At 35.8% G+C, this 23517-nt stretch overlaps 1 protein-coding gene across 1 annotated transcript in view; it reads left to right on the forward strand.

Moving 5' to 3' along the window:
* The window catches only part of LOC147347012 (butyrophilin subfamily 1 member A1-like), a 109197-nt gene extending 87539 nt beyond the window's left edge, over nt 1-21658 (forward strand). The window contains exons 4-18 of the mRNA XM_086370568.1: nt 9685-9739; nt 13796-13816; nt 14115-14135; nt 14434-14454; nt 14753-14773; nt 15072-15092; nt 15391-15411; nt 15710-15730; nt 16029-16049; nt 16488-16508; nt 17363-17383; nt 18652-18678; nt 19176-19202; nt 20202-20228; nt 20420-21658. Coding sequence (XP_086226694.1) covers nt 9685-9739; nt 13796-13816; nt 14115-14135; nt 14434-14454; nt 14753-14773; nt 15072-15092; nt 15391-15411; nt 15710-15730; nt 16029-16049; nt 16488-16508; nt 17363-17383; nt 18652-18678; nt 19176-19202; nt 20202-20228; nt 20420-20946 — 873 coding nt within the window. The 3' untranslated portion in view covers nt 20947-21658. The remainder of the gene's footprint in view (nt 1-9684; nt 9740-13795; nt 13817-14114; nt 14136-14433; nt 14455-14752; nt 14774-15071; nt 15093-15390; nt 15412-15709; nt 15731-16028; nt 16050-16487; nt 16509-17362; nt 17384-18651; nt 18679-19175; nt 19203-20201; nt 20229-20419) is intronic.
* The last annotated feature ends 1859 nt before the right edge of the window (nt 21659-23517 follow it).

The following is a 23517-nucleotide window of genomic DNA, read 5'->3' on the forward strand; positions in this document are numbered from 1 at the left end:
TTCAAGGCCCTGTTTGTCAGATTTCTTGCTGCTTCCTGATTTGTTGGTGGAGAAGTAGCAAGCTTCCTCCAAAAATAGACATAGGCCCCTTTTTTCTGCTGTTAGAAGATCTAATCTCCTTCTATTTTGGAGGATCATGGCAGCCAGGGAACCTAGCTGGTTTTGGATAATGATAAGTCTAGTAGCTAGTTAGTCTAGGCTCTCAGTGAGGTCTTTAGAAAGGCTTTGGTAGTAATTTAAAGAGGTTGTGAGTCCTGCAGTCCCTGTTCCAATCCCAGTTTCTATTCCTAAACTGATTAACAGGGGAATGAGTTGAATTGCCCATTTGGGTCAGTTATGAATTAGTGGGATAGAGAGGGTCTAATATTTAGGAGCAATAGAAAGATCCAGGGCTAGATATACCAGGATGCATGTTCCTGTCCAATTAGTGGGAAGACATAAATAGGTGGTGGTTCCAAATAAGAAAAATATTCCAAGTGTAAGAAGACAACAGCTGAAATTAATAGTAAATAGAAGTCTTTCTGGGAACCTGTTAGTAGTTTCTGAGACTGACAGTGAACTTACCAGTGTAGCCCCTACAAAAGAAGTATTTATGCTGTATGTAGAAGGGAGTCTCCCTGAGAAGGCAAAACAATGTCCTGAAGTTCCTGATATGTTGCAGATGGATTGGTCTGAAGGAAAGGAGAGATGTGAAGTGTAATTACAGAGGTGCAGTGGCATAGTTCCTAGTTGGGGGTAAGAATTGTTTACAGAGTTTTGTCTAGAAAAACAGAAAGGACTCTGTTGTTGTAGATGAACGTCAGAGGTTGGGGAGGGTAGGGGTGCGTCTTCCTGTAGCTGGTCCTTTATGAGTAAAAGTGAGATCTGTAAGGAGGGAAGTCAATATCTTGTCAGGATTGTGAATTTGATCAATTGAATATAAATAACACATGTATGATGAAAAGATTCTCCTCTATATTTGTGATAAGGAGAGTTGTTTATGTGAGTCCATTTGCCTGTGGAAATGAGATGCATCTATTCTCCAGGAGAGGAAATGGATAAGCAAATCCAACAATCACTGGCCAGGGTTTGGGTTTTAGGTATTGAGTAAATGATGGATCAGATTTAGAGTTCTGAATAGGTAGGCAAGGTTTGGGGAAGGGTGAATTATAGGCAGGGTATTACTGTGAGGTTTGGACTGTAAAAGAAGAGGGAGTAATAGTAAAATCATAATGTGATGTCTCATGTCTAAGGGGAGAAAATTACAAAAATAAGAATCCAGGTGTAGAAATAAATTTGGGTTGGTGTGAACTCTATGAAATCTCCCTGGAGCCAAAGATTGTTTATAAAGTCAAGGAGTAAAGGGTGATCAGTAACAATGGTGTCTCCAGGAAAGGTAAGGGTTTGTGTTACTACGTGAAGAAAAGTGGATAATGAATTCATCTTGGCTGATCACAGTAAGAGAAGGACCATGCTCAAAAAAAAAAAAAAAAAAACAAGAACTATGGAGAAGTAGGTAAAGCAGAGGGAAAGCTTTTGAATAATAGTCCACTCAGGGGGAGACATAAAGTCCTATTGCGAATAGGGTAGGTAGGGGAAATCCCAGTCCAATTAGCAACCAATACATCTGTTTTTATTTTATTGATTGATATTTGGTTTCGGCTATTCTGTTTCTTCAGGAATTCAATCCAGTCAAAGCCTGGTGGGTCTCAGAACAGTGCTGGTGTAGCAAAGAGTTTTGAGCTAGGAATGTTTCTTGGGGGAGATGGAGAGACTCCTGGGGCCCATTTTAATCTAGAGATGGTGGCTCAGCTGGTAAAGAATCCACCTGCAATGCAGACCTGGGATTGATCCCTAGGTTGGGAAGATCCCCTAAAGAAGGGAATGGCTTCCCACTCCAGTTTTCTGGCTTGGAGAATTCCATGGACTATTTCATATGGTCGCAAAGAGTCAGACATGACTGAGCGACTTTTACTTTCATTTTCACAAAACGATGAGTAAAGACATGCCAGTTTAGCAGCTGTGGTATGGTTAGAACAACCTCAAATGGACCAGACCATCGAGGCTGGAGAGCTTTATGGTATAAGGTCTTAAGTAGGACTCCAAGTATGAGTGTTAAGTCAGCTGGATTTGTTTGATGAGGCTTTGGGAGAGAGTGATCTGCATGCTCTCTCACAAGGGGTACCTAATAAGATTAAGGGTGGGAAGATACTCTCCTAGCAAGGGGGTCGCAGTAGGGAATTGACCTAAGAGAAAACGGCATCCATACATGAGCTCAGAAGGACTGAGGAAAGACAGAGCCCATGGAGTAGCCCTAATGCAAGCCAAAGCCATGGAAAGGGATTCAGTCCATGGCCTTTGTAGTTCTAGAGTTTGGTTAGGTGCGTTTTGAGAATAGATTTTGCCTTTTCTATATTTCCTGAGGATTAGGGTCTGTAAAGAATATACGGAGAAGCCAATGGCACCCCACTCCAGTACTCTTGCCTGGAAAATCCCATGGACAGAGGAGCCTGGTGGGCTGCTGTCTGTGGGGTCGCACAGAGTCGGACACGACTGAAGGGACTTAGCAGTAGCAGCAGGAATATATAGTTTCCAGGTTATGCCAAGGGATTGGGCTACTTGTTGAGTGATTTGGGAGATAAAAGCTGGCCATTTTCAGATTGGAGGGAGAGTGGGAGGCCAAAACAAGGGATGATTTCTCATATGAGAAACTGTGTTACCTCTGAGGCAGTTTCTGATCTCATAGCAAAGCCTCAATCCACTCTGAAAAAGTGTCTACTAGAGTAAGCAAGAGTTTTATTTTTCATGCTGGAGGCATGTAAGTGAAGTCAATTTACCAGTCCTCCTCTGGGATAGTTGAGCCTGGTGTGTTGGGAATGAGAAAATAAGCTTTAAGTCTCCCTGCAGTGAGCCTGAGGAGCAGATAATGCAAGACTGAGTGATTTGTTGTAGGAGTGAAAGAACGTTAGGGTAGGTGATAAGAGGTCTTAAGAGGTGATAAAGCAGTTTAGTGCCTATGTGTAGGGCCTGATGAATGTGCAGGGCCTGATGAAGGTCCATAAGAATCTGTGTGGCCTGAGATTTGGGGAGAAGATAACAGCTCTGTTTTTGTAAACTCTCTCCTTGTGGTTGTGCTCCCTCTTGTAATAATCACGATTTTCTCCTCAGAGAAGTAAAGAGGCCTTATGTTCGGGATTACTATGAATTGTTGAGTGGGTGATGGGAGTGAAGCTTATTTTGTTCTGTCTGTGGCATTGCTGCCCCATGAAATGGGGTCTGAGGCCACCTGGTGACCTGGACAATGGATGATGCCTACTTCAGTTGGCATGTTACCTGCATTTAAAGGCTGGAGTACAAATGGGGCATTAGTTATGGGAGAGCCTTTCATAAATAGGAGCCTTCATTCTTTCAAGATGGCAGCATGTGAGTGTCTGATGTGGAAAGTATATTTAGAATCAGTGTACATGTTTGCTCTGTTAGCTACGAGGGTAAGTGCTCTAGTTGGTGCAATAAGTTCTGCCTATTGGGAAGAGGTTCCTGAGGGGATGGGTTGGGAATCAATAATTTCAGACAACTGCATATGCAGCTATCTTTTTTTTTCCTTCTGATGTCATAGCAGAGCTGCCATCAATATACCAAGTAAAGTCAGGGTTATTTAAAGGGGCTGAGGAAATATGCAAGAAATGGTCAGGTCTTCTAATACCTCTTTGCAAGTATGGATGGGGGACTCAGAAAAATTAGGAATAAGTGTGGCAGAGTTGAGAGTAGGACAGCATTCAAAGAAGAACATGGGAGATTCAGGAAGGGTGACATGAATTAGTTGGATGTGTAAAAGAGATAGAAGGGTCATGGATTTGTGAGAAAGTAAGTCCTTAAAGTCATGTGGTGAATGAATGACAGTGGGTCCTTCAAAAGTAAGTTTTTTACTTTCCTGAACAAGGAGTGCAGCTGCTGCCAGAGCATGCAGACAGGCTGGCCATCCTCAAATTGTGGTATCTAATTGCTTTGATAGATAAGTAATAGGGTCAAAGGAGGGGCCCTGATTTTGTCCCAAAACTCCTAGGGCAATTTTGTGTCTCTCAGTAGTGTAGAGTATAAAGGAGTGAGAAAGGTCAGAAAGTGTTAGAGCTGGGGCTGAGATAATGGCTTGCTTAAGGCTGTTAAAGCCTGAATGGGTATTTGATTTTAGCCCTAGGGATTTTGAAAGATCTTCTCTGGTGGTTGATATAGGGATTGTGCCAAGAGGGCAAAATTAGAAATCCAAAATTAGATATCCAGCTAATCCCAAGGACAGGATCTCTGTTTTGGATGTAGGGAGTGGTAGGGTGGATATAAGGGCCTTTCTACCAGAAGTGATATATCTTTTGGTTGGTGTCAAAAAGACTCTGAGATAGGTGACTCTAGGAAGAGAGAGCTGAACCTTGGTGGGAGATACTCTATACCCTCAATTGACTAGAAAATTGAGTTATATAGTATATTGTTGAGAGTGTGTAAGTGAAGGACTACAAAGGAGGATATCACCCACATATTGGAGGACAGTACTTGGAATAAGATCAAGAGAGGTTAGGTCTGATGCTAGAGCTTGGCCAAAGAAATGAGGGCTTTCACGAAAGCCTTGTGGGAGGACTGTCCATGTCAGCTATTGGGAGTGATGATTGTGTGAATCAGTCCAGGTAAAGGGAAAGAGGTCTTGAGAGTCTGGGTGTAAAAGGATGGTAAAGAAGGCATCCTTGCAGTCTAGAACAGTGAAGTGGGTAGTGGAAGAGGGAATGAGAGAGAAGAGTCTAGGGATTTGGAATTACTGAGTGTATGGAAATAACAGCCGCAATGATGTCTCAGGTCCTGGATCAGGTGATAGGAGCTATTTGGCTTTTTGATGGGTAAGATAGGGCTATTATAGGGAGAGTGGGTTGGGCACAAGAGACCCTGATGTAGGAGTTTGGTGACAATAGGCTTTAGCCCTTATTGATATTTCTGAGAGATGGAGTATGGTTGTTGATTGGGGAATATAGAGGGGCCTTTGAGACAAATATGAATTGGAGCATGGTGAGAGGTGAGAGATGGGTTGTCTGTATCCCAAACTATGGGGTTTATGGACAAGGAGGGCAATGGAGAAGGGGAAGAGGAGGTGGGATTGAGGAGCAGTAACCAGGCTAGACCAGAAGGTGGACTTGGGATAGTAATAGAGGCTTTGAATTTTGAAAAAAGTTCTCTCCCAAGAATAGGAGTGGGGCATTTTAGGAGTATGAGAAAAGAATGGGAAAATGGGGTATCTTGAAGTGTGCAAGGTAAAGGCTCAGTTTTCATGGCATAAACATTAAACAGTCAACCCGCATAACAGAGACCTGAGAAGCCTTGGTTTTTCCAGGGTAGGCAGGCATAGCAGAGTAAGTGGCCCACGCGTTGATGAGAAAAGAGATTGGCTTACCTGCCACTGTAAGAGTTACTCTGGGTTCAGTAGACGTGATGAGAGTTGGGGCCTGGAGCCCTGGGCACCTTCAATCTTCAGCAGCAAGCCTGAGGAAGCTAGGCAGAGCTGGGTCAGAGGATTCATGCTCAGGACCAGGAGGGGATGTCTGATCCCTAGAGGGGAATTTGGGAACTTGACCTTCCAATGTCCCTTTATGCCACAGCTGGTACACTGACCTGGAGAGAGCCGCAGGTCTATGCAAGAATGGCCCAGTGGCCTTCTTTGCCACATTTGAAGCAAGGCAGGTGGCTTCTTGTCTTTGTTGGTTGATGGAGGTTTGGAGCCATGGAGGGCAGAGGCTAAAAGGTGGTATTTGGCCTGATCTCATTGGGCCTCCTCTAGCTTTGCCTGTTCTTCCTGGTTATTGAAAATCTTAAAAGCTAAATTTAAAAGGTCTTCTTGGAGGGTTTAGGAGCTTCTTCTGCTTTTTAGTTTCTTTAGGATGTCTGGGGACTATTGGGAGATAAAATGGGTATTAAGGACAGTGGTGCCCTCTGTGGAAGTGGGGTCTAATCTTGTATATTTTTCTGGACTTCTGTTAACCTGGCTAGAAATTGTTCTGGGTATTCATCTAGTCCTTGAGTTATTAGCCAGAGCATATCAATGTTGATTCTATTATTTGGCCTTTGATGAGTAGTACCTTAATAGCAACTCAAGCCAATCAGACACTAAAGGTGTCCCCACAAGAGAGAGCAACGATGTAGTCTTCACAAGATCTAAAATGTTTACTCCCAAAAATAGTCTAAGAAAGTAAAGGGCCTTCATTGTACAGGCAGTGCACTGAAGGAGAAGATGGCAAAGGCCTTATAGTTAGGGACCCTTATGACAAATTCCCTCAAAACTGGCACGCTCTGAGAGTTGGCATGACTGAGAGTTGCTCAGTCATGTCTGATGTGACCCCATGGACTATATCCTGCCAGGCTCCTCTGTCCATGAAATTCTCCAGACAAGAATACTGGAGTGGATAGCCATTCTCTTCTCCAGGAGATCTTCTGACCCAGGGATTGAAGCCAGGTCTCCTGCACTGCAAGCAGATTATTTACCAAGAGTTGTCATAACCAGACAAAAAGGTTGCTCAGAATTCTAGTCTATTTGACGGGCTGCCATATATAGACCATATGTTACTGGGGTCCAGCCCCGGTTGGATCCAGGGATTCCCTCGGGAGGACGGTGTTGGTGATTGAGAGAAATAGAGAAAGAGATAAGGAAAGAATTTTGCAGTTAAGAAAATAGAGGAGAGAAAAGAGGCTGATATTCCTTAGTTTACTCAGAAAGCCAATAAAGCCCCACCATGAGACTTGCTCTGTTCCCGTAGGCTGAAGGCGCCCACTCAATAGCTGAAGGTGCCCCACCTTAGGCACCTTCTCGAGTGGGTCTCAGAAGCCCAGGCAGGAAAGTGAACACAGAGGGCCCCTGCACTCCAGGGAATCAGCCTGAAAAGGAAAAGGAAAGAGAAAGAACGACATGGGGAGACCAAGCTTCGGTGAGCAAGGCCCACACTTTATTTTCCAAAGTAGTTTTTATACCTTAAGTTGTGCATAGAGGATAATGGGGGGAGGGGTGGAGTCATGCAAGGTCAGCAGTCCTTGATCCTTATCGAAGCCAGGCTTTCTTTCTGCAAACTTATCGTATGCAAAGCTTTAGGTGATTTACATCATCTTCTGGCCAGGAGGCCTGTTAACATTTTATGACCCTTTCTTCAGAAAACTTATTTTTCTCTAAAGGTGATTATTCTAAAGTCAGGTGCCACCCTCCAAAAGCATTAGATAAAGTTGCATTCCTATAAGGCAAAAGTGTGGTGGGCTATAACAAGAAAAGAATTAACTCAAGGGTCCAAGGTTACAAACATCAAAGCTACTACTTACATTTCTATATACCAACTATATTAATCAATACACTCCCAGGGACACAGTAGGTAAGGGATATGGAAACTTGGCAGCAAGCATTAGCTCAACAAAGAAATCTTCTACTAGTCTTATTCTAAGAATTTTAACTCTGATAAGCTCTGCATTGTTAGAATATCTTAAGCTTCCCGCTCCTGTCGTGGTTGGGAGGCTGTTAACAATCACATGCGTAGCTGCAGAAGTCCGAACAAACCTGTCAGGCAAACTAGAAAGTCATCAGAGGGGTTTGAATTGAAACACTCCTATGATGCCCAGGAGACTTATTAACTAGAGCTTTAAGTTGATTTTCTTCAGAGAAAGGTGGTCGGGGATAGCCCCCTGTTAATGTCAGAGGAGTTGGTAAAAGTCATAAAATAGTAAAACAGACAGATTCTGGTTTTGGGGTAGATGCTCAGGTAGATCGGGAGGGTGGGGGGAGCTGCCCTTGAGCCCTGACTCGCCTTGCCCATCAGGGCTCTCCCGCATGACCTTGTCATGGGTGGGAACTCCCGGGCTGGCTCCTGGCAATATGTTACCTTGGTATGCAGAGAACACACCCTCAAAACACAGAAAAAAATCTGAGAAGAGGAGGTAGAACATTTACATCTCAAAGACACAAGGACAAAAGTGCAAGTTCGCCCATAGAAGAGCTTTTTTTTTTTTTTTCCTTTAAAGTCAGAATTCTGAAAAGATGTTCCAACAAGCAAGGTCTTTTTATCTGTGCATGCAAAAATATAATTTTGGTATGTCAGTTCAGTTCAGTCACTCAGTCATGTCCGACTCTTTCCGACCCCATGAATTGCAGCACGCCAGGCCTCCCTGTTGATCACCAACTGCCAGAGTTCACTCAGACTCACGTCCATCGAGTCGGTGATGCCATCCAGCCATCTCATCCTTTGTCCTCCCCTTCTCCTCCTGCCCCCAATCCTTCACAGCATCAGAGTCTTTTCCAATGAGTCAACTCTTCGCATGGGGTGGCCAGTGTACTAGAGTTTCAGCTTTAGCATCATTCCTTCCAAAGAACACCAAGGGCTGATGTCCTTTAGAATGGACTGATTGGATCTCCTTGCAGTCCAAGGGACTCTCAAGAGTCTTCTCCAACACCACAGTTCAAAAGCATCAATTTTTCAGCACTCAGCTTTCTTCACAGTCCAGGTCTCACATCCATACATGACCACTGGAAAAACCATAGCTTTGACTAAACGGATCTTTGTTAGCAAAGTAATTTCTCTGCTTTTCAACATGCTATCTAGGTTGGTCATAACTTTTCTTCCAAGGAGTAAGCGTCTTTTAATATCATGGCTGCAGTCACCATCTGCAGTGATTTTGGAGCCCCCAAAAATAAAGTCTGACACTGTTTCCACTGTTTCCCCATCTATTTCCCATGAAGTGATGTCAAAAGAGCCTCAATTTGGCCATTTTTAGGGTGAAATGTCTTTTAATTCACAACAAAGCAAGTACTTGTAAGTATAAATGCTGTACATACACAACAAAATCTTCCCAATGTGTCTCACCTGAGGATAAACCTCTCAGTGTCTTTCAACTGAGCAAAAGTTTCTCAGTGTCTTTTACCTGTTGACCTAATGGTCTGGTAACAAGCGATGATAATGAAGACAGAACACAAAATCTGGAGCAATGGGTCAGGAGACCTGCAGCCTCTACTGGACTGAGATGCAGAGTCCACTCTGAGTCCAGCTTTTGTTGCTAATTGCAGACTACAAGACTTTGTTTGATCTTATCTTTCCCAACACACTACACTGACATAGTCCAGATCTTGTTTTTACCCCAGGCTGTTCCCATCTGGGCTAGTTTCAGGAACAATCAGCAACTGCTTAGGCAACATTCATGCCTGATGCCAACCCGGTGTTCCAAAGTCCATACTTTCATGATCCCAGTCATACTCCCTTCCGGGTTCACCCTTGGGGTTTGTAACAAGAAGATTATTCTTAAGAAAAACAGTTTCTTAATATATGCTGTTTTTGCAGGTGCAATTCTATGAAATTTCTCAGGGCTGTGAAAGTACATTATCAAGAATTCCCACTACATTCACCCAGGCATCTCTTCTTGACACTGAATTTCAGACAGAGATTTAACACCACAGACTAAAACTCAGGCTCATCAGTAAAATGGGAGATTCAAGATCCACCCAGAATCATCTGGACTCTCTGAGGAGGCAGATGGGCACAAAAAACTTCTGCTAGTGACAAAGCTAGAGATCCTCATGGAGTTCAGGTGAAGGAGAGAAGTATGTTTTTGGTTCCTTTGTTGGTCACCAAACCAAAATTATTGACTGAAAAACAAATGCACAAGCTTAAAGTGTCAAGTTATGTTTTATCTGGGGACCTTACTCAGGACTACAATCTGGGAGACAGGATCCCAGAGAGTTCTGAGGAACTCTTCCAGAGAGGTAAGAAAGGATTCAAGATATCTTGAAGTTTTTACCGAGGGGATGGGGGTAACTGTAGTATAAACACATCAAGATTACCTCTGAGAATAATTTTAAAAAGAAACAAAACAGGCATCTCAAGTTAATGATGTTAATGCTTTTCTATGTGTGGTAAGATACAAGTGTCTGGGCTCACCGAAATTATTCCTTTGACATGCATCATAACTACTGGGCCAGTATCCTGTTTTTCTCTATCCTGAATCGACTCTCGGGTTCTGATGGCTTCATGGTGAGCAATAGTCATTGCTTACCAAAATGTCAGGTTAAGATTTTTTTCTCTGCAAGAACAAATCTTCCATTCTTCCCAAGATAAAAATACTTGTTTCCTTGGTATTTTTCAGGACTTTTTGTTTCTTTGGTTTTTTTTTTCTAATTACATTCATCTTATCTATTTACTGAGCAGTGGAATTTTATTTTCACTTTCATATACTATATTGTTTTTCCTTGAAATTGACATGAGGTTTTCCATTATATTTTTCAGAACAACTCAAGAAAGAAAATGGTAAGTTTTATGACTTTTTAAAAGAGATTTATTTCCTAGATATGTTTTTTTCCTCTTATTTTATTTTCTGTATTGGCTTTCCTTGAAATTTACATGAGTTTTTCCATTATATTTTTCAGAACAACTCAAGAAAGAAAAGGGTAAGTTTTATGACTTTTTTAAAAAGATTTATTTCCTAGACATGTTTTTTCCCTCTTATTTTATTTTCTGTATTGGCTTTCCGTGAAATTTACATGAGTTTTTCCATTATATTTTTCAGAACAACTCAAGAAAGAAAAGGGTAAGTTTTATGACTTTTTTAAAAAGATTTATTTCCTAGACATGTTTTTTTCCTCTTATTTTATTTTCTGTATTGGCTTTCCTTGAAATTTACATGAGTTTTTCCATTATGTTTTTCAGAACAACTCAAGATAGAAAATGGTAAGTTTTATGACTTTTTTAAAAAGATTTATTTCCTAGACATGTTTTTTCCCTCTTATTTTATTTTCTGTATTGGCTTTCCGTGAAATTTACATGAGTTTTTCCATTATATTTTTCAGAACAACTCAAGAAAGAAAATGGTAAGTTTTATGACTTTTTAAAAAAGATTTATTTCCTAGACATGTTTTTTTCCTCTTATTTTATTTTCTGTATTGGCTTTCCTTGAAATTTACCTGAGTTTTTCCATTATATTTTTCAGAACAACTCAAGATAGAAAATGGTAAGTTTTATGACTTTTTTAAAAAGATTTATTTCCTAGACATGTTTTTTCCTCTTATTTCATTTTCTGTATTGGCTTTCCGTGAAATTTACATGAGTTTTTCCATTATGTTTTTCAGAACAACTCAAGAAAGAAAATGGTAAGTTTTATGACTTTTTAAAAAAGATTTATTTCCTAGACATGTTTTTTTCCTCTTATTTTATTTTCTGTATTGGCTTTCCATGAAATTTACCTGAGTTTTTCCATTATATTTTTCAGAACAACTCAAGATAGAAAATGGTAAGTTTTATGACTTTTTTAAAAAGATTTATTTCCTAGACATGTTTTTTCCCTCTTATTTTATTTTCTGTATTGGCTTTCCGTGAAATTTACATGAGTTTTTCCATTATGTTTTTCAGAACAACTCAAGAAAGAAAATGGTAAGTTTTATGACTTTTTAAAAAAGATTTATTTCCTAGACATGTTTTTTTCCTCTTATTTTATTTTCTGTATTGGCTTTCCTTGAAATTTACATGAGTTTTTCCATTATGTTTTTCAGAACAACTCAAGATAGAAAATGGTAAGTTTTATGACTTTTTTAAAAAGATTTATTTCCTAGACATGTTTTTTCCTCTTATTTCATTTTCTGTATTGGCTTTCCTTGAAATTTACATGAGTTTTTCCATTATATTTTTCAGAACAACTCAAGAAAGAAAATGGTAAGTTTTATGACTTTTTAAAAATGATTTATTTCCTAGATATGTTTTTTTCCTCTTATTTTATTTTCTGTATTGGCTTTCCTTGAAATTTACATGAGTTTTCCATTATGTTTTTCAGAACAAATCAAGAAAGAAAATGGTAAGTTTTATGACTTTTTAAAAAAGATTTATTTTTAAAAAATAAATAAATAAATAAAAATAAAAAGATTTATTTCCTAGACATATTTTTTTCCTCTTATTTTATTTTCTGTATTGGCTTTCCATGAAATTTACATGAGTTTTTCCATTATGTTTTTCAGAACAACTCAAGATAGAAAATGGTAAGTTTTATGACTTTTTTAAAAAGATTTATTTCCTAGACATGTTTTTTCCCTCTTATTTTATTTTCTGTATTGGCTTTCCGTGAAATTTACATGAGTTTTTCCATTATATTTTTCAGAACAACTCAAGAAAGAAAATGGTAAGTTTTATGACTTTTTTAAAAAGATTTATTTCCTAGACATGTTTTTTTCCTCTTATTTTATTTTCTGTATTGGCTTTCCGTGAAATTTACATGAGTTTTTCCATTATATTTTTCAGAACAACTCAAGATAGAAAATGGTAAGTTTTATGACTTTTTTAAAAAGATTTATTTCCTAGACATGTTTTTTCCCTCTTATTTTATTTTCTGTATTGGCTTTCCTTGAAATTTACATGAGTTTTTCCATTATGTTTTTCAGAACAACTCAAGAAAGAAAATGGTAAGTTTTATGACTTTTTAAAAAAGATTTATTTCCTAGATATGTTTTTTTCCTCTTATTTTATTTTCTGTATTGGCTTTCCATGAAATTTACATGAGTTTTTCCATTATATTTTTCAGAACAACTCAAGAAAGAAAATGGTAAGTTTTATGACTTTTTTAAAAAGATTTATTTCCTAGACATGTTTTTTTTCCTCTTATTTTATTTTCTGTATTGGCTTTCCTTGAAATTTACGTGTTTTTCCATTATATTTTTCAGAACAACTCAAGAAAGAAAATGGTAAGTTTTATGACTTTTTAAAAAAGATTTATTTCCTAGACATGTTTTTTTCCTCTTATTTTATTTTCTGTATTGGCTTTCCTTGAAATTTACCTGAGTTTTTCCATTATATTTTTCAGAACAACTCAAGATAGAAAATGGTAAGTTTTATGACTTTTTTAAAAAGATTTATTTCCTAGACATGTTTTTTCCCTCTTATTTTATTTTCTGTATTGGCTTTCCGTGAAATTTACATGAGTTTTTCCATTATGTTTTTCAGAACAACTCAAGAAAGAAAATGGTAAGTTTTATGACTTTTTAAAAAAGATTTATTTCCTAGACATGTTTTTTTCCTCTTATTTTATTTTCTGTATTGGCTTTCCTTGAAATTTACATGAGTTTTTCCATTATGTTTTTCAGAACAACTCAAGATAGAAAATGGTAAGTTTTATGACTTTTTTAAAAAGATTTATTTCCTAGACATGTTTTTTCCTCTTATTTCATTTTCTGTATTGGCTTTCCTTGAAATTTACATGAGTTTTTCCATTATATTTTTCAGAACAACTCAAGAAAGAAAATGGTAAGTTTTATGACTTTTTAAAAATGATTTATTTCCTAGATATGTTTTTTTCCTCTTATTTTATTTTCTGTATTGGCTTTCCGTGAAATTTACATGAGTTTTTCCATTATATTTTTCAGAACAACTCAAGAAAGAAAATGGTAAGTTTTATGACTTTTTTAAAAAGATTTATTTCCTAGACATGTTTTTTTCCTCTTATTTTATTTTCTGTATTGGCTTTCCATGAAATTTACATGAGTTTTTCCATTATATTTTTCAGAACAACTCAAGAAAGAAAATGGTAAGTTTTATGATTTTTTTTAAAAGATTTATTTCCTAGATATGTTTTTTTCCTCTTATTTTATTTTCTGTATTGGCTTTCCGTGAAATTTACATGAGTTTTTCCATTATGTTTTTCAGAAGAACTCAAGAAAGAAAATGGTAAGTTTTATGACTTTTTTTAAAAGATTTATTTCCTAGACATGTTTTTTTCCTCTTATTTTATTTTCTGTATTGGCTTTCCGTGAAATTTACATGAGTTTTTCCATTATATTTTTCAGAACAACTCAAGAAAGATTATGGTAAGTTTCATGACTTTTTAAAAAGATTTATTTTTAAAAATAAATAAATAAATAAAAATAAAAAGATTTATTTCCTAGACATATTTTTTTCCTCTTATTTTATTTTCTGTATTGGCTTTCCTTGAAATTTACATGAGTTTTTCCATTATATTTTTCAGAACAACTCAAGAAAGAAAATGGTAAGTTTTATGACTTTTTTAAAAAGATTTATTTCCTAGACATGTTTTTTTCCTCTTATTTTATTTTCTGTATTGGCTTTCCGTGAAATTTACATGAGTTTTTCCATTATATTTTTCAGAACAACTCAAGAAAGATTATGGTAAGTTTCATGACTTTTTAAAAAGATTTATTTTTAAAAATAAATAAATAAATAAAAATAAAAAGATTTATTTCCTAGACATATTTTTTTCCTCTTATTTTATTTTCTGTATTGGCTTTCCGTGAAATTTACATGAGTTTTTCCATTATATTTTTCAGAACAACTCAAGAAAGAAAATGGTAAGTTTTATGACTTTTTTAAAAAGATTTATTTCCTAGACATGTTTTTTTCCTCTTATTTTATTTTCTGTATTGGCTTTCCGTGAAATTTACATGAGTTTTTCCATTATATTTTTCAGAACAACTCAAGAAAGATTATGGTAAGTTTCATGACTTTTTAAACAGATTTATTTTTAAAAATAAATAAATAAATAAAAATAAAAAGATTTATTTGCTAGACATGTTTTTTTCCTCTTATTTTATTTTCTGTATTGGCTTTCCGTGAAATTTACATGAGTTTTTCCATTATGTTTTTCAGAAGAACTCAAGAAAGAAAATGGTAAGTTTTATGACTTTTTTTAAAAGATTTATTTCCTAGACATGTTTTTTTCCTCTTATTTTATTTTCTGTATTGGCTTTCCGTGAAATTTACATGAGTTTTTCCATTATATTTTTCAGAACAACTCAAGAAAGATTATGGTAAGTTTCATGACTTTTTAAAAAGATTTATTTTTAAAAATAAATAAATAAATAAAAATAAAAAGATTTATTTCCTAGACATATTTTTTTCCTCTTATTTTATTTTCTGTATTGGCTTTCCTTGAAATTTACATGAGTTTTTCCATTATATTTTTCAGAACAACTCAAGAAAGAAAATGGTAAGTTTTATGACTTTTTTAAAAAGATTTATTTCCTAGACATGTTTTTTTCCTCTTATTTTATTTTCTGTATTGGCTTTCCGTGAAATTTACATGAGTTTTTCCATTATATTTTTCAGAACAACTCAAGAAAGATTATGGTAAGTTTCATGACTTTTTAAAAAGATTTATTTTTAAAAATAAATAAATAAATAAAAATAAAAAGATTTATTTCCTAGACATATTTTTTTCCTCTTATTTTATTTTCTGTATTGGCTTTCCGTGAAATTTACATGAGTTTTTCCATTATATTTTTCAGAACAACTCAAGAAAGAAAATGGTAAGTTTTATGACTTTTTTAAAAAGATTTATTTCCTAGACATGTTTTTTTCCTCTTATTTTATTTTCTGTATTGGCTTTCCGTGAAATTTACATGAGTTTTTCCATTATATTTTTCAGAACAACTCAAGAAAGATTATGGTAAGTTTCATGACTTTTTAAACAGATTTATTTTTAAAAATAAATAAATAAATAAAAATAAAAAGATTTATTTCCTAGACATGTTTTTTTCCTCTTATTTTATTTTCTGTATTGGCTTTCCGTGAAATTTACATGAGTTTTTCCATTATGTTTTTCAGAAGAACTCAAGAAAGAAAATGGTAAGTTTTATGACTTTTTTTAAAAGATTTATTTCCTAGACATGTTTTTTTCCTCTTATTTTATTTTCTGTATTGGCTTTCCGTGAAATTTACATGAGTTTTTCCATTATATTTTTCAGAACAACTCAAGAAAGATTATGGTAAGTTTCATGACTTTTTAAAAAGATTTATTTTTAAAAATAAATAAATAAATAAAAATAAAAAGATTTATTTCCTAGACATATTTTTTTCCTCTTATTTTATTTTCTGTATTGGCTTTCCGTGAAATTTACATGAGTTTTTCCATTATATTTTTCAGAACAACTCAAGAAAGAAAATGGTAAGTTTTATGACTTTTTTAAAAAGATTTATTTCCTAGACATGTTTTTTTCCTCTTATTTTATTTTCTGTATTGGCTTTCCGTGAAATTTACATGAGTTTTTCCATTATATTTTTCAGAACAACTCAAGAAAGATTATGGTAAGTTTCATGACTTTTTAAACAGATTTATTTTTAAAAATAAATAAATAAATAAAAATAAAAAGATTTATTTCCTAGACATGTTTTTTTCCTCTTATTTTATTTTCTGTATTGGCTTTCCGTGAAATTTACATGAGTTTTTCCATTATGTTTTTCAGAAGAACTCAAGAAAGAAAATGGTAAGTTTTATGACTTTTTTTAAAAGATTTATTTCCTAGACATGTTTTTTTCCTCTTATTTTATTTTCTGTATTGGCTTTCCGTGAAATTTACATGAGTTTTTCCATTATATTTTTCAGAACAACTCAAGAAAGAAAATGGTAAGTTTTATGACTTTTTTAAAAAGATTTATTTCCTAGACATGTTTTTTTCCTCTTATTTTATTTTCTGTATTGGCTTTCCGTGAAATTTACATGAGTTTTTCCATTATATTTTTCAGAACAACTCAAGAAAGATTATGGTAAGTTTCATGACTTTTTAAAAAGATTTATTTTTAAAAATAAATAAATAAATAAAAATAAAAAGATTTATTTCCTAGACATATTTTTTTCCTCTTATTTTATTTTCTGTATTGGCTTTCCGTGAAATTTACATGAGTTTTTCCATTATATTTTTCAGAACAACTCAAGAAAGAAAATGGTAAGTTTTATGACTTTTTTAAAAAGATTTATTTCCTAGACATGTTTTTTTCCTCTTATTTTATTTTCTGTATTGGCTTTCCGTGAAATTTACATGAGTTTTTCCATTATATTTTTCAGAACAACTCAAGAAAGAAAATGGTAAGTTTTATGACTTTTTTTAAAAGATTTATTTCCTAGACATGTTTTTTTCCTCTTATTTTATTTTCTGTATTGGCTTTCCGTGAAATTTACATGAGTTTCTCCATTATGTTTTTCAGAAGAACTCAAGAAAGAAAATGGTAAATTTTATGACTTTTTTAAAAAGATTTATTTCCTAGACATGTTTTTTTCCTCTTATTTTATTTTCTGTATTGGCTTTCCATGAAATTTACATGAGTTTTTCCATTATGTTTTTCAGAACAACTCAAGAAAGAAAATGGTAAGTTTTATGACTTTTTTAAAAAGATTTATTTCCTAGACATGTTTTTTTCCTCTTATTTTATTTTCTGTATTGGCTTTCCGTGAAATTTACATGAGTTTTTCCATTATATTTTTCAGAACAACTCAAGAAAGAAAAGGGTAATTTTTATGACTTTTTTAAAAAGATTTATTTCTTATATATATTTTTCCTCTTATTTTATTTTCTGTATTGGTTTTCCTTGAAATTTACGTGTTTTTCCATTATATTTTTCAGAACAATTCAAGAAGGAAATTGGTAAGCTTTGTGACTTATATTTTTTAATTAAGAAAAATTTGACATGAATCTGCCACAAGTGTACATGTGTTCCCCATCCTGAACCCCACCTCCCACCTCCCTGCCTCCCACCCCTCTAGGTCATCCCAGTGCACCAGCCCCGAACACCCTGTCTCATGCATCGAACCTGGACTGGTGATTCATTTCACATATGATAATATACATGTTTCAATGCCATTCTCTCAACTCATCCCACCCTCACCCTCTCCCACAGAGCCAAAGGGCTGTTCTATACATCTGTATCTCTTTTCCTGTGACTTTTTTAAAAAGATTTATTTCCTAGATATAGTTTTCCTCTTATGACATTCACCTCTTACATACTCCTGTCTTTCCTTTGCCTTCTTGTGAATTTCAAATTACCTTATCCATTTTCTTTTTGGTTTCATGAACTCCTCCTGTATTAAGTCTCTTAATTCCCTCCTCTAGTTTTTAATCTTCCTTTTTATTTTATCTTTCTGGTGATTACCATGACTTCATTATAAGGTTGGTGAAAAAAAAAAGATTGGTGAGATCAAAGGGATTATGCTAAGAAGAATGTTGTTATTTCCATTCAATAGAAAGCTTCTTTTAACTTCGGTTTTTTCTTATGTGCTCTGAGATGGGGTCCCCATTTTTTATATATTATATTCTTTCAACTTAAGAATAATGTTCAGACTCCAAAGCTGCTGAATAAGTTCTTCCTTTGCTGACCTTTCAAACACTTTGCATATACTAATGTCAAGTGTAATCTTGATACACTTTGCTTGACCATAATCTCCAGTAATCTAAGGTATATAAATATTTTTACATGAATTTGCATCACTTTTTCTTTCCAAGCAAAATTATTACTGTTTATTCATTTTTATTTTAACTTTTTAATAGCTAATTCAACAAATTTCTCTTCCTTCAGGGTCTTGAACATACATTTTTCAGTCACTCAGTAAACTTCATTGATATTTTATACATAAATTCTATGGCTATTTTCTAAAATAATTCTACATTATTTTTAGTATCCTACTACAAGAATTATTAAATCTTCATGTCTATTTATATCTGATTATTTTCTTCAAATTATAGTGAAGTTTCCAGATGGAATGAACTTTACACATTTCTTTCATTGCTTTTGAAATGGACATTACTTAGCAAGTTTCAGACACAAATATTGACAGATGTATGGCGTTACTTGCATCTTCTTCATGATGTTAAGAAAATCTGTTTATATACATGCATGATTGTGTATTTTCTTTCAGAGAGGAGGAAGGCTCAATTCAAGTCTGGTGAGTAATGATTATCTCTCAGACACCTTCATTGTTCTGTTTTTCTTAGGTTCTACCCCTATGCCTGTGGGATAGAATGCAAAAATATTTTTTAAAAAAATGTTTAGTGTAAGCAAAACAGCACTGGAAGCATTATCTTTATAAATATCAATGCTTTATTAAATTCTCTCTGAAGTGAAGCCACTAATGATGACTCAGCATGTAATCCTTCCTCTCCCCTTTCCTTTCTTCCATCTCTGCTCCTTCCTTCATGCTTCTGTCCCTGCCACCTTTGTTTTTTCTATATTTCTATCTATCCTTCACCTGATAATTTTATCACCATGTTTGAAATTGGAATATGAGGATATAGGATAAAAAGAGAAAGTTCAAAGGATTCAATAGAAGAAATAGGACAAAGACAAATATTTCTTATATTTGCTTTTAATATAACAAAAAAGACAATGAAAGAGGACACGCAAGAATAAAAGTTAAGTTTTTTCTGTTTTGTTCTTTTGCAGCATGGAGGGACATACCATTATATGCTGGTGAGCAACATGGACTCTGATGAAGAAAATTCTATTATCAAAGATATTTTCAATGAACACCCTACTGTGTGCAAAATGGTTTGCTGAAAATCAAGGAAACTCCAAGGCTTTATTCCATGAACTCAGTATATTGCTCATTATTCTAACAGATAATAATGTGTTTGGAACATTACATTTTAACAGCGTTATTATTTTTAGTTGCATATAACATTGTGATTTGAGTGAAGGTAGAATGGTTATCACCTGTAAAATCTGAAGAATCTAAAGTGAACAATAAGTTATTTGTTTTTTTTTTCTTTTTTTTTAATTTTATTTTTAAACTTTACATAATTGTATTAATTTTGCCAAATATCAAAATGAACCCGCCACAGGTATACATGTGTTCCCCATCCTGAACCCTCCTCCCTCCTCCCTCCCCATACCATCCCTCTGGGTCATCCCAGTGCACTAGCCCCAAGCATCCAGTATGGTGCATCGAACCTGGACTGGCAACTCGTTTCTTACATGATATTTTACATGTTTCAATGTCATTCTCCCAAATCTTCCCACCCTCTCCCTCTCCCAGAGTCCATAAGACTGTTCTATACATCAGTGTCTCTTTTGCTGTCTCGTACACCAGGTTATTGTTACCATCTTTTTAAATTCCATATATATGCGTTAGTATACTGTATTGGTGTTTTTCCTTCTGGCTTACTTCACTCTGTATGTTCAGACCCAGCATATCCTATATTTCCTTTCAAACATCCCAAATAGATTGCAAATATTTGTCCTATATGAATTTTGGATGAGGAGAGCATAGCATTGACACAGGTCTTCAAGTCATACATAATTTAGTATCTTGTAAAAAGAGGTTCAAGTGTATAAAAAGAGGTTGGTTTTTCTTTTCTTTTTTGGTTGCTGTTATTCTTCAATTAAGACGTTTATTACCATAGTATTCTGGACAGACAGGAAGCTCTATCTGTCAGAAGGTGGATTCTTACGTTCATTTGCTCTTTGCAGACTGGAGGAAAGAAGAGTTCCAGACTGGTAAGTCTGTAATGATCCAAGAGAGACCCAGCTCCTTGTGGGGTCCAGGGTCCCCTTGTGGGGTCCAGGGAGGATGGGTGAGGGAGGTGAACTGGATCTTCCCAGGGCCAGAGGAGCCCTCACGGAAGGGAGACCATGGCCAAAGCCTACTGAGACCCTCCCAGAAACTTGATGATCCCTTGTCTTTGCAGTAAATCTGACTCTGGATGCAGCCACTGCCCATCCTGCCCTCTTCCTGTCTGAAGAGGGGAGAAGAGTAACATGGCAAGAACCATGTCAGGAACTTCCCAGCTGCCCAGAGAGATTTGTCTCCATTCCCTGTGTGCTTGGTCAGCTACACGTCAGCTCAGAGAGATACTTCTGGGAGGTGGAGGTTCAGGACACACATTCCTGGGACCTGGGAGTTTGTAGGAATAATGTAGCAAGGGAGGGGAGGGTCACAATGTCACCGCAGAATGGTTTCTGGGCCATTAGGCTCTATGACGGGGAGTACTGGGGCCTCACATCCCCAGAAACTTCTCTTACTCTAAAAGAAAAACTCTGTAGGGTGGGAGTATTCCTTGATTATAAGGCTGGAGATGTATCTTTCTATAACATGACAGATGGATCCCACATCTACACATTTTCCAAACAAGCATTTTATGGTGGCCTAAGACCACTTTTTAGACTTTGGTCCTCTGACTCAGGCCCTCTGACCGTTGTCCATTCACATGCCTAACCTTCCGTGATGATTACAGTTCTCCCCACTAGACACAAATTTATTTTTTTCTTCCTCCTTTACTGATTTATTCTAAGTTGAAGCTCTGATACACAGACTGATGGTTGTCTCCCATATTAACTCTCCCCTCTTCCTAAGTTATAAGCCCCTCTTCTTATCACTATGCCTATGACAGCCTAGTACAAAGATTAAATTTCCTCACATCCTCTGCTGAATATGACTAAATTATGACCAGTGCATTTTAAGATGAATTATTCTATATGACTCTTTGGAAAAGACCCTGATCCTGGGAAAGGCAGAGGAGAAGAGGATGACAGATGATGAAGTGGTTGGATGGCATCACTGATTCAATAGACATGAACTTGGCAAACTCTGGGAGATGGTGAGGGACAAGGAAGCATGGAGTGCTGCAGTCTGTGGGGTTGTGAAAAGTTGGGTACAGCTTGTCAACTAAACAACAATATTCAGTATGATCTCTGGAATGTGTTCTTAAAGGAAAATTATGTGATTTTCTCCTTTTCTCTAATTATTTGGATGGCTGGAATGTGCCATGATGGATGGATCTCTAAGAACATCTCTGACCATGTAATATGATACAGACAGAAAAGATATTAATAGAATGAGTCTAGAGTTTTGACAGCTTTATGAAACTACTATATGCTCACTTTCTGAATTTCTTCCAGTAAGAAATAAATTTTATATCTTTAAACCATTTGTATGTTGTATTTTGTCTGTTGTGACAAATCCAATACTAACTCAAGCACCCTCCCTTTAAGGATGGTGGCAGATGACTTCCACAGTTGAATATTCGGATGGAACAGGAAATGTAAAGTCCTGTACTAGCTTGCTCAGCTACTCCAGTGTGTCAGTCTCATTAGGGTCTTTCAATTTCTCATGAATCCTCAGTACCTCTTGACTTTACTTCCCACCCTCTCCTTTGTGGTTACCATGGTTAATAATTTTAAGTATTATCTTACTAATGAGTAAAAATCCTTGGCCTCATTGCCCTTATATCACATGCACATGGAAAGAAAAAGTCCAAATATGAATAAGTCTAATTACCTATCTCTCATACTGGTATAGAAATCCACACATGTGAGCAGATGGTTCCTCTTTACATGTGTGATTACCTATCACAACTTGGACACCAGCACTATCAAGTAATCCTCTCATTCATTAAAAAAATCTACCTTCGTTAAACTTCCAAATCTACTCCCACCTTATACTCAATATATGACCATGTTCCCACTTTGAAAAATAATATTAATAATAATAATAATCAATTAGAAGACAATTATCTCATCTTTGCAATAATAAATATAACAAATCTAAATCTCTACCTCTCCATTACTCCTCTCTCACTGTGTTATTAACAGAATTATTTCCCTTTCTTCATAGGGAACACCAACCCATCTTTATCTCCACTCATTCTGTACTGTGCTCTCTGGACTTCGATCCTTCACTTGTTCCTCTCAGACTTTCCACAAGCTTTTTCCCACGAACCTTATGTTTTTCAAAATCTTGTCCACCTTAAAAATCAAAACAATACAATTTTCTACCTACTCTGGATCCTCCTCTATACTCTTTTTTCATAAATTCCTCAAAATAATTACATAAAAACTGTGTTCGTATTTCTGTGATTCCCATTTCCTTCAGAATATACTCTAGGTTATGGGGTTAAACTGTATCTCCCTCACCACCTCTCCTAAATTCACATATTGAAATCCTTTACCTCCAGTACCTCTGAATGGGACTTTGTTTGAAAATAGGGTCATTGCAGGTGTCATTAAAGATGGAGTAGAGTGCATCCCTAATACAGTAAAACTGTTGGCTTTAAAAAGAGGGGGCGAAATTTAGACATCCACATAGGCACAAGGAGAATGCCATGTGAAGTCTGAAGTCTGCTTCCACAGCCAAGGAATGCCCAAGATTGCTAACAAAATATCAGCTGCTAGGAGAGAAACTTGGAATAAATTCCTCCCCAGCACCTTCAGAAAGAGCATTGCCCTGCCACACCTTAGTATCACAATTCTTGGCCCCAGAGCTGTGATATAATAAACTTCAGTCACTTAAGGTTAGTTAATGTGTGATACTTCATTACAGTCTATTAATAGTCATAGCAAGCCAATGTACTATTTTTTATTTTGGTTTGTTAAGCACAGTCTGATCATTTATTCTTTTTTTTTTAATTTTATTTTATTTTTAAACTTTACAATATTGTATTAGTTTTGCCAAATATAGAAATGAATCCGCCACAGGTATACCCGCGTTCCCCATCCTGAACCCTCCTCCCTCCTCCCTCCCCTACCCTCCCTCTGGGTCGTCCCAGTGCACCAGCCCCAAGCATCCAGTACCGTGCATCAAACCTGGACTGGCGACTCATTTCATACATGATATTATACATGTTTCAATGCTATTCTCCCAAATCTCCCCACCCTCTCCCTCTCCCACAGAGTCCATAAGACTGATCTATACATCAATGTCTCTTTTGCTGTCTCGTACACAGGGTTATTGTTACCATCTTTCTAAATTCCATATATATGCGTTAGTATACTGTATTGGTGTTTTTCT

The sequence above is a fragment of the Bos grunniens genome, chromosome 23 (genome assembly GCF_055505025.1).
Source record: "Bos grunniens cultivar Pamir isolate PY7600 chromosome 23, Bosgru_T2T1.0, whole genome shotgun sequence".
NCBI classification, from domain to species: domain Eukaryota; kingdom Metazoa; phylum Chordata; class Mammalia; order Artiodactyla; family Bovidae; genus Bos; species Bos grunniens.